The 12,161-nt window shown below is 42.4% G+C and overlaps 1 protein-coding gene across 2 annotated transcripts in view; it reads right to left on the reverse strand.

Moving 5' to 3' along the window:
• The window catches only part of LOC119160858 (uncharacterized), a 119,572-nt gene that overhangs the window by 69,778 nt on the left and 37,633 nt on the right, over positions 1-12,161 (reverse strand). For both annotated transcript variants that reach the window (XM_037413126.2, XM_037413125.2), the window contains exons 3-4: positions 7,141-7,230; positions 2,120-2,298 (exon numbers count right to left, since the gene is read on the reverse strand). In XM_037413126.2, coding sequence (XP_037269023.1) covers positions 2,120-2,298; positions 7,141-7,230 — 269 coding nt within the window. The remainder of the gene's footprint in view (positions 1-2,119; positions 2,299-7,140; positions 7,231-12,161) is intronic.

The raw sequence follows: 12,161 nt of genomic DNA on the forward strand, positions 1-12,161 counted from the left end.
ACACGGGCCTACAACATTTCCGCCTTCATACTCGAAGCTCGTAGATCGCTATCGCATCACAGCGACCATGGCTTTGTACGCAGCATTTGCAGCAAATGGTAGTTTTTTTTTTTTTTTTCCAATCCTCGTGCGCTTGGCTGCCAACACTCCTTCAAAACTAAGTCGTTTTATGCCCTCTACGATTGCATCTGCCGTGGTTTTCTCCACAGAGTTTGAGGAAAGCAGTGTTGCTTTGACTGGTTGAGCGTTGGACGTGCACACACTTTTGGGGTTCTGTCAGTTACGTCGTTGCCATACAGGATCGTGTCAAGAACGACCGCGGCTTCGTCCACAGCGGGTGTAGCAAGCAAAACCACATGCACTGTAGAAGACAGTGCGTGCACTAGTCACACGCGTACTTCGAAAGTTTTGAGTACGCTGCTCTCGGCATTCGTTCGACCGTTTCGGTACTAAAGTTCGTATCACTCGCCGTGATTAGGAAATGTGTTTGCAACATTTAAATTTAGGTCCAATGGTGATAGTGGAATCTGGCTGGGGAATTTCACGAATTCGTATCTGCCAAGGTTTCCCATCATTGAGCCCCGCCACGGTGGTCTAGTGGCTAAGGTACTCGGCTGCTGACCCGCAGGTCGCGGGATCAAATCCCGGCTGTGGCGGCTGCATTTCCGATGGAGGAGGAAACATTGTAGGCCCGTGTACTCAGATTCGGGTGCACGTTAAAGAACCCCAGGTGGTCAAAATTTCCGGAGCCCTCCACTACCGCGTCTCTCATAATCATATGGTGGTTTTGGGACGTTAAACCCCACAAATCAATCAATCAATTCACATCATTGCGATTCTACTGTAAGTTTAGATGAACGCCTCTTAAGTTTATGTATAATAAAATGGGGTAGGTTCAAAAAGCCTGGAGCGAATTGAGCTGCTTTTTTTGTCAATGCGGCCAGATGACGCACAGAAATTTGGATTTCCGGGAGATTTTCATGACAACTGCACAAACGGAAGAAACGGTCTCCCAGCCAATTTGGGAGACTTGGCAGGTATATGCTACAGTCCCCTCCCCACCCACTTTTTTTGTTCGCAGTGGGGCCAAGTTTAGGGCACAACCTCTCGGCTTGCTAGCAAGACGCCTTTGAGTGGATTTCTATCGGATATCTACCATATTGCATTGGATATATATCGCATGTGCCGTTGCTATGACAACTTCGTGGCCGCTGGCAACGCTGGCGTTCGCCCCGCACATCAACTTTGTGCGAGCGCCTAACAGCGGCATACGCATCCACTTTTAGTTCCTAACATGCTATCGGCATGTTTGCTTACTAGGAAACTTCTTCCCCACGACATGTTGCTGGCTACGGCAACACATCTTTCTCTCAAAGTTGCCTAGTCCCGCCAATAGATATCCACAGCGGTCAGCGGACCAATGGGCACGTGCACTGTTACTTTACCTGGTCAATCGTGCTTCATGAGTGTCCTGGCCTAACCATGGTTTAGGGTTAGGGTGCACGTGCCTGCACTACAGGTGGCCAACATGGCTTCCATTTCTCCCTCTAGTTAGCGCAACTGAGAATAATTTTGAGGCTGGTCGGGCATTTTGGCACAGTGTGGCACAATTTCGGCAAATTTCATGGTTTTGGTGCAGCTCGGTTCAAAAGTGGGGCATTGTATCAAATTGGCGCAATTGGCGTTGCTGTTGCAGCCCTGCAATTCCCACACTTTGAAGACAACACCTTTCCTCACTGGTACTAATAGGTTTAAATACATTTTTTTTGTCACAAACAATAGAGCTTTGGAATGCCTTCCCTAGTGACATTCACTCCTTGCCAATAAAAGATTTCATAGCTCCAATAGATGAAAATTTTACTGACATGTACGCTACTTCATTTTTGTCACTGTTCTTTTGCATGTGTATTTCCTTTTATCATTAGTAGTATTCTCTTGCATTATTAGTTTATTGTATAACTAGCATCACACCATGTTCCCATTGGTACTTTATCCTAAACAGGGCTGCATTGTATGTTAATAAACAAACAAATACACTTGCGCAACCTATACACCTTCTATCTTGTTTACAGAGGTAGACCCAGATAGCCATTTAGCACTGTATACAAGCGGAACGCACCTGTAAGGTGCAGCCAGCTCTTGGTGCTCTCGCAGATGCAGCTCCATCTTGCGTCGAGTGCCGAATACTTGAGGGCAGCCGGGCGAGAGGCATCCAAACGTGGGCCGGCCATGCAGCTTCATGTGGGCCCGCAGGTTGTACACTGTTGTGAAGTGTTGTCCGCAGCCTTCCACATCACACTGCACACAACACCCAAACACTTTTTACGCAACTGGTGCTTGCAATGACGCTTGCCACCTTTCATGCCCAACAATTGTCTATGGGGAATTTCAAAAGCTGTTGGTCTGTTCAGCACGAAACATTGGCACAGCACCAAGTTATCAGCACCTGTCATTTTCGAAATCAACATTTCTGATGGTGATGTGTAGGGCTTAATGGCGCAAGGGCTAATTGATGGCCAAAGAGCGCAATTTCAGTAGACAGGAGATGTGAGCAATGATATGATATATGGCTGTAAAGGGGCCTTAAAATTCCTCGCGCTTACGCGGGTAAAAACATAGGAGTATTAAATGCATGAAAGTGGCGAGAAATGTGTACAGTGAAACTTAAAAGCGAATTGTCCTCACAATAAAACTATGCTGAAGATGTAGCCACCGCAGCCGCGACCTCAGTAGTAAGGTCGTGCTACGGATCAGCTCGGTATGAGTTGAAAGCTATCTATATCATTAAAAAATGCAAACAGTCATTGGACTTTCAAAGGCGGATCCCTACCGATGAGCATGGCAGGATGTAGCGGCAGCTGCTGTCAGTAGGCAAGCAAAAAGTGCTTGTTTCTCCGAGCATCTAATTCATTGCACTGCACAAGGATGTGGAGAACCGTAAGTTGTTCTCTGCATCTCTCACACAATGGCGGATCGCCACCAGACAAAAGGTGTGAATGTGTTGAGTGAGTGTGTCCTATTTGTAACCTTGTAAGTGTGACTTGTGTGTACCGGAATCTAGATACTGTTGGCCAATTTTCTAGTTTCGGTTTGATACTGTGCAATTTATTATCTGCTTCCCTATCCCACAGGTGTTGCCAGAACGCCCTGAGCTCCCGTCGTAGGAAGGGTTTCATGTCAATAGCAGGGACGGCCAGGACTGTATTGGCGGGTGCGTGGTTTTGCGCAGACCCAGCCAGCTGATCCACCACTACGTTTCCAGTGATCTCGCGGTGCCCTGGCACCCAGCACACCACAACCTGTCGTTTGAGGGTGTAAATTGTGCATAAAAGAGAGTAAAGTGATATAAGGACAGGATTTTTATGTTTTCTCAGAGTTTTCAAAGCTGTTACGACACTCAGCGAATCGGTGTATACAACCGCGCGTGCAGTTGTAATTCCTTGATATGCTTGACGGCCACAGATATCGCATGGGCTTCTGCAGTGAAGATACTTGTTTGCGTGTGCAGAATACCGGATTTTGAAAAAGATGGGCCAACAGCTGCATAGGACACACTAGAACGAGACTTTGACGCATCTGTAAAGAATTCGGGGCAGGTGTATTTATGTTGAAGTTTGAGGAAGTGTGTGTAGATGTGTGCAGTAGGTGCGTGTTTAGTAACCTCCATGAAAGATACGTCACAGTCTATTATCTGCCACTGCCACGGCGCTGGATATGCTGCGGGAGCCATCAACTAGTGCTCTAGAAGTGGCACGCCTGTTTCCTCAGCGAGGCTTCTTACACAGATCGAGTAGGGCTGTCTCAGTGAAGGAGGGTTGTTGAGCAAGGCAGCATTGGACACATCATTAATTATGGCACGAGTGGGATGTTCCTCGTCAGCATTAACCTTGAGATAGCATGTGAAGGACAGGTAACACCTCTGCAGATGGAGCAACCATTCATTTGACTCGACATACATGCTTTCTACGGGGCTAGTTCGAAAGGCACCCGTAGAAAGGCGAATGCCTAGATGGTGAATGGGGTCGAGCATCTTTAGGACTAATGGCGTCGCAGACTGATAGGTGACAGCACCATAACCTAGACGCGTGCGTACGCGGCTTCTATACAAATCCATCAGGCATTTCCTGTCACTACGCCATGTAGCGCGTGACAAGACTTTCAGAATATTCATTGTCTTCGGGCACCTGTTCTTTAAATACTTGATATATGATATGAAGGTTAGTTTTGCATCCAATATTAGGCCCAGGAACTTATGCTCAGACTTTACAGTCAGGCGTTCACCGTGCACGTCAAGCTCAGGATCGGGATGAACGCCCCTCTTCCGACAGAACAGGATGCAGGATTTTTTGCGCATTCAGTTTAAAACCATTCTCATCTGTCCATTGACAGACCTTGTTCAAACCTAATTGAACCTGACGTTCACACACTGAGAGGTTAAAGGATTTGAAACCGACTTGCACGTCGTCAACATATGTACACTAAAACATATTTCGTGGGATAACGAGGTGCAAGAAGTTTATTTTCACTATAAAAAGTGTACAACTCAATACCCCTCCTTGTGGCACTCCTGTTTCTTGAACAAATGCACGGGACAACACATTGCCCACTTGAACATGGAATGTCCGATTGGACAGGTAGCTTTCAATTATTGCCAACATTCTGCCCCGCACACCTAGGTGTGACAGGTCTCGGAGTACGCCAAAGCGCCACGTTGTGTCATATGCCTTCTCCATATCTAAGAACACAGAAAGAAAAAATTGTTTGTGAATGAAAGCATCACGAATTTGTGCCTCGATACGGACAAGGTGGTCAGTAGTGAATTTGTCCTCCTGAAAGCCGCACTGGTATGAGTCAAGTAGGTTATTTGTTTCAAGGAAGTGGGTCAGTTGCCTGTTCATTATTTTCTCAAAGACCTTGCAGAGGCAACTCTTCAATGCTATAGCCTTGTAGCTTGACGTTGAACATGGGTCCTTACCCTGTTTTAGGATCGGAATAATGATGGCTTGTTCCCAGGCGGAAGGCATCTCTTCGGAAAACCAAATAGCATTATACAAGGAAATGAGGGGTTTCGGGGTTTCAGGGGGCCGATAATTCAGCATTTCGTACACTATACGGTCGGAGCCTGCGGCAGTCTTGTTATAGCAATTTAGTGATGCTTCTAGCTCTGATAAGATGAAAGGTTCATTGCATGCGACATCATTTGTGGATTTGCATTCTACTTCTTTTTCGCTTTTCTGTTCTTGCTTTGTAACGTTGTAGGGCACGATTGTAATGGGTTGAGCTGAAGATCTCTTCGAAGTGTGCGCCGAGGTAGTTCGCTTGGTCTTTCAAACCATTGCCTTGTGTGTTTACTAGAGGAAGAGAATGTGCTTCTCGTCCTACTACCCTACTGACCATGTTCCAGACTCTTGCCTCATGTGTATATGAGTTGATGCCAGATAGAAACTTCTGCGAGCTATCTCTTCTGGCCTGTAGACACGTTCTCCTGCCTTGTGACTTGGTGTTTTTAAAATTGACAAGGTTTTCTGTGTTTGGGGAGTTTTGAATACGCCTCCATGCTTTGTTTCGTCGTTTGCGTGCATTGAGACACTTGCTGTTCCACCAGGGAACGCGCCGTTTTATGGGTAGTCCAAATGTGTGCAGAATTCACTTAGCCGCAGCTACAATAAGAGAAGCAGTAAAGCATTCTACAGATGCATCTATGCTAGAACCGCATATGTCAGTCCAACTTAACCTAGCAATCTTAATAAACTGGTTCCAATCGGCTTTTTCTATGAGTCATCGGGGAACACATGCAGGACATTCAGATGATGTTTGTGCACTCAAAATTATAGTAAAATGGTCACTTTCGTAAGGATTATTTATAACTTTCTATGTGAGCAGGTGTAGTAGTGATGGAGAGACAATGTTGAGGTCTATTGAAAAGTAGGTATTATTAGCCAGGCTATAGTATGTCGACTCTTTTCGATTGAGGAGACACGCACCAGAAGAGAAAAGCAACTGTTCAATAAGGCCACTTCTCACATCGCAGCGAGAGTCACCCCATAGGCTACTATGAGCATTAAAGTTCCCTAGAACGAGATACGTTTCTGGAAGTTCATCGATTGGCGACTCAAATTCGTGTTTACTCAGTTGATGGTGTGGAGGTATGTAAATACTGGTGGTGCTAAAACGTGAAAACATGTATCCAGAAGAAATTCCACTGCAGTGAAGACCCACTTCAAGGTTAAATGAAGATATCACCCAAACATCGATTCCCCCCCCCCCCCCTTTTTTTTTTCTGCCTTCAAAGTTCAATATGCCAACTACTGGCTCTAAGTATAGCAAATTTTAAAACACAACATATTTCACAGGCTATCACTAGCATCGCACTGAAAGTCAAATTCTGCTACTATAGAAAGTTGTTGCCACTTGCTTTAATGCAAAAAAAAAAAAAAAAAACATTTGCACAGGCCTTTTTTTCAATTTAATAAAATATATTGTGCACATCAGTTTGGTGATGCCAAATATGCCCGTTTCTTTATATTATGAAATATACATACCATTTGAATGATTCAAAATTATTCGACAATAATACCTATTAATTAGTCATACTTCGAACCTAAAGTTCAATAATTGCACAAGCCTACATATCTCTAAACAAAACATTTGTTCTGCAATTTTACATAGAATTATGGAAAGGTACAACCTCTATCCATAGTATTTCAACATACTACAGACAAGATGCCGAAAATATGGAGGATTGCAGCAACTCAACCTCCCAAAATTTTGCTGCACCACTATCATGTTCATCAGCTTATATATGTTTTACTTGAGAAAGGGCACTAAAAGAGTAATAAATATTTCATTCGTGCACTTTGTCCATAGCATTGCAGAGTTTTTCTTTTTTTTTCTTTCTTTCTTTTTTTTAGACAAATGTTGAAAGTGCTAACAGAACAGAATAATACTCAAGCTAACTTGCAAAAGCATGCGCAAGTTGGCAACAACTGTCACTCCTCTCACATTTCCTCATGATCGCCTGAAGTGTTTTTTGTAACGTCATAGCACCAGCTTCAACGATCGCTCTTCCCGCCTGAACAAAGACTCCCATGCAGCTAAACCATGACGTGTTCTAATTTGTATCACTGTGAAGAGGCTCACCATGAAATCCTTCTTGCCCTCATGGGTCTCCATGTGGCGCTTCAGCTTGTACTCTGTGGCGAAAGCCCAGTCACAGCCGTCTACAGCACACTGCACAAGACCACTCAATTCACTAAAGGTCTGGCCGTGCTCGTCAAGATCAAGTCACACAAAACAGAATCAGTATAGAGACAACATTTCTTATCAGCTCATACACCTTAACTTTATTGTCTTAAAGACCCAACTAAGGGGTATTAAATAAGGTATGGGGTACGACAAATGTCGAACGATGAATACTGTTATAAGGTAGAGTTAGAGGAGATTGCTTCCATGCAGGCAGATGAGCTTGACATAAAGGCGAGATTGCACAAGTTTACGGCAGTTTCTGGCTGTTCGAAGAAAGAAAAGGTGCAAAGGTATACGTATCAGCATGAACTACGTTTAATTATGAAACGTGGCTATGGGATGGAGTATGCCACAGTGGCAAGATACTTGGTGGCAAAACTTTCGAAATGGTAATAAGCTGGCACCTGAACAGGGATGACAAAAGCTTAATATGCCAGATTCTGCTTTTACAACCAATTTAGGCTGATATTACATGAGAAAGCAGAGTGAATGAAACAGATGGCATGATTCTGAAAGGCATCGAAGGTGTTCGTGAGAAAAATTCGGCAATCGTTCTGAATGATTGATGCATATTCTAGTTTGGGTTGTATTGTGTTATCATCTATAAGTCTAGTAGTTTCACATCTTTTAGAATGTTTTTTAGGCGACATCATAAGTAGCCAAGTGATCTGTTATTGATGAAATCATGTTACAGTCGCAGACTGATTTTCCAAACCTGGCGGGGACCACCAAATAGTCCGAAAAATCTAACAGTCTAATAAAATGATGAAAGCATGAAAATGACGTTTATTTGGATTAGAGAAGCCCAAAAAAATCCCTAATAATGCCATGCTTTATGGTGTTCTTGGAAACGTGCAAATTTGGTTATATTTAGGCTACAGTAACATCGTTGGCGAGTGCGTCAGCAAGCACTGCTGCCGACCGTTTCACGCGGCACAATTGGTGGCTCTATGGCACCAAGCAAACAAAACTTTATGCCGGTCCCAAAAAGGTGCATGCAACGTCTAACCTGTCAAGTGGGACTTGAAGGGGCCTTCAAACACTGTCTCAAGTAACCATGGAATGGATTCACTAAAAGAGGTTATTGTCTAACCAATTCAACACCACAAAAATTTTAATAATCCGTCCAGTACAAGCGGAGGTACAAAGATTTGTTGCGCTTTGCAATCGCATTCTCTCTTCTCTCGTCCCGATGAAAATGCTGGAAGCTCAGCAGGGAGCAATGGCAGGGAAAAAGAAAATACAGTCGTAATTCAAACTAGAAAGGACTTCTGCATTTTGTTTGAATTATCAAGAAGTTTGAATTATTAGAATTTCTTGGATATATGGCTATGGGTGATTACATTATGATTACGCATTGACTTTATCGGATTTTAAAATTTTTAAAGCGTTTTTAACCCCTAACTGCACGCAATGAATGGAAAACAGAGGTATAAGGGCAACAAGTTTGTTGGCCATTTACTGCTGATCAGGCCTTTTAAAGAAATCAACTGCCAACTACTTCTTTGCCATATATGCCTTCAACAAAAAGCTCTCTATACCTGCTGAGAAGCATCACGGTTCACTATGCACGTGGTTCGTGTAAAATCTTTGTTTTTTACTAGCAAAGCTTTTTTTTCTTGAAGACCTAAGGTGCTTATTTTTCATTTCTGGGCTAGTAGAATTATATAAGCGCACAACTTTTTAAATAGTGGTGGGAAAGCAGCAGCTATTTTCTGGTACAGAAATGCCAAATGTATGAATTAACTGAATGATAAGGTTTTAATTAGGAGCCTTTTAAATACATTCAAGGAATAGAGGGCCAATAAATAAATTGAATTTTATGAAAATTAACCAAAACTACAAATTATCAAAGTTTGAATTATCAAGAGTCTACTGTATGTCATGTGTGCATCATAACCTTGAGCACCTTTTTCTCCTTTTTTTTCTTCTTCCAATACACAGTTTTTTAAGTGTGATCGCGCACACACGTGGACAAGTCGCCGCCTCTTGTGGCAATCCCTGTAACAACAGAGCCCACCATGTTTAAGTCAGGCCATGGATGATAGAAGGCCTTCTACGAGTGATTTTCGAGCCTCTTCCGTCATTTGTTGAGAGAAGAGAAAGCAATTTCCAGCTGACTTTGATCATTTATTGTGAATTCCAGGCTGCGTGCTGCACTATATTATTTGGCTCGCGTGTCCCCGGGAGCCTCTATAACTGATCGGCAGTTTTTTTCTGGCCATGCTCAAAAAGTGTTGCAAGGCGACACTGTCTGGAGTTCTTTTACCTGCACCGACACTGCACAGTACGCAATTCTCCAGCGTTTCACCATCACAAAATTGCTACCGCCGTGATCAAGCCCGCCTGCTTCAGGTCAGTAACCGAGCACCGTAACCACAGAGTGCTATTATCAAAAGACTATTTGCTACTGAGCAACCGCGAACATCAGAGAACATATGATGCGCAAGACTGCTCACACACACTTGGCACACCACCAACACGATCACGTGTGCAAAGATAGCCAGAAAAACAAAAACACACAGAAAAAAAAACTACCGTCATATAAATCATGATGATAAGGCTGACTGAAAAAGAAAGATTGCGCCCCTAGACAGTTTTGCTAGCCAAGAAAGATGAGACACAGCCCCTGAAACTGGAAGATTGTTCGCACTTTCCAACTTAGAGGCCACAGAACAAGTCACAAGAAGCCAAACTTGACTAAGCAAACAAAAAATCCAACACGACGGCTTCCAAAATTGAGCAAATCGAGCCGAATAGCTAAACACGAGCGATTCAGTTTAGAAAATCAATTTTTAGGACACAAATTCGTCCAAATATTTGGTCGCAAAAATGCATTAGTGCTATGGGAACCTTGATGATGCTTTTGTGAAGTCCGAAATATACAAGTCCGAATTTTCAGAGTGAAAAATCCGCCGGCAACTGTAGTCACACGCACACGCCTTCTAAGACCATATAAGACTGTAAAACGTCAAGTATTCGATTTGCTTTTGAGTAATGTAAAGGGGTTATAACAACAAAAAAAGACATTTCTTATGGAGACACGCGAATCGAAAAACCAGCCTTTTGCAAAATTACACATTTTTCGTTATTTGCTTTCACAAGTTTAGTTTTATACTTTCATGACAAAAAACTGAAGATTGCAATTACACTCAAAGTACGTTAAAATCACTTCTATAGAACACAAGGTGGCTACTAAATAATTTAAAAGTGCTCATTGTCTAGAATCCCCTAAAAATTGTCACCTGGCTGCTTGCCGTTGCATTTCGCATGATGGGTTCACTAAAGCCACATGGTCGAAATAACCATGATTGCCAAGCTTTCATGATGGAAGAAATCTACTTTATATATCTTTTCACATAGATGAGTAAAAGAACTTGTTGTTGGGCTAGTTGGTACAACATTCATAATAATTTGAGCGCGAACACACGACACGATCACTCACACACGCACACACCCAGGCATCAAACACACACAGCGCTGTGTGTGTTTGATGCCTGGGTGTGTGCGTGTGTGACTGATTGTGTCGTGTGTTCGCGCTCCAATTAACTTTGACATAGATGAGCTTTCACTTATGTCTTCAAAATGTGTTTTTCTCAAGATCCCTTTTTGGGCATTTTCTTTAGTTTAGACAAGTTTTTCGTACATCTGATAGCCCAATCGGGATTAAATTTTGTCCACACATTCCTTAACACGTGAAGGGTGCAAGTATTTCCTTTAAAACTTGATTTCTCCTGTACATTTATGATTAACCTAGAGTAAGCAATTAGTATGGGCTCAGTATTCCAAGAATTCTCAAGTTAAAATTTTTCTTGACCACCAAAATGTTTTAAACGCACTTTCTTGACAGTTATTCCCATTTTACGGTTAATGTGAAGCAATAAAGGCCTCTAATCGCTCATCACCATGAAAGTTTAGTGGCATAAAAAGTTGGTGCGAAATTACCTATACATATCGTCATGGCACAAAACGAAGACTGTACAACTTATTATAAAAATAATTACACATTTTGAATCAGCATGAAAACCCCTATATAGAACAAAAATTTCATTGCCCTAAGCTACAGAATAATGTAACATTTTTTTCTAAATTGCATCCCCCCTTAACGTTTCGTAGGGTTAAGGACCATTAACTGATGCTGCCCATTTTGAATGTTTGTCTTTCTAAGAGTGATTTGGCCATAGTTGTTGGTATATTAGAGATAAATGACTCAATCCCCAGCAAACATGCACAGCAGTGTGTTAGTGTACATTAGAAATAGGAGGTAGCCAACCACGGAGCTAGGAGTGATGGATGCCTGAGGTTATGGTAGGGGCTCTGAGGTATTCCCAAAAATGCACATGGCTGCATGAGATCATTACGAAATTATAGATGTTAATCATGAATACTTTTGTTACCACAAAAGTTTTAGAAAGATGGGCTACTTTGTCTATTACTTTTGCAAAGCCCACAAAAGCTTCATTTCATTTCATTCATTACATTTATTGACCCTAAGGGCCCATAAACGGGCATCACATAGGAGGAGAATACAAATACATAATATGACAAATAAAGAAAACCTATTAAAGTTAGAAACAAGCATGCAGAAAATTCAATAACAAGTAAGCATAGAGCAAACACATTGTAAAAAAAAGCAAACACAGTTCAGCATTACAAGGTCGAGTAGAACCTAATAGTAGCCATCAAGGAATATGATAGAGTGCAATCTAGTAAAAAAAAAGAAAAATACATAGAATGAATGAAAACTTGGAATCTGACAATACAGCTAGTATGGCAGGACTGCTCACTAAGGTAAGATAGTCGGGCTGATTGGAAACAAGTTAATTCTTTAATACTTGCGATGGCATGCAGATGGGCATCCTCTCGTTTATAGATAACACCAACGGAGAGTGTTAATTTTTTCAGTGCGAGCAAAT

This window comes from Rhipicephalus microplus, chromosome X (genome assembly GCF_043290135.1).
Source record: "Rhipicephalus microplus isolate Deutch F79 chromosome X, USDA_Rmic, whole genome shotgun sequence".
Lineage (NCBI taxonomy): Eukaryota > Metazoa > Arthropoda > Arachnida > Ixodida > Ixodidae > Rhipicephalus > Rhipicephalus microplus.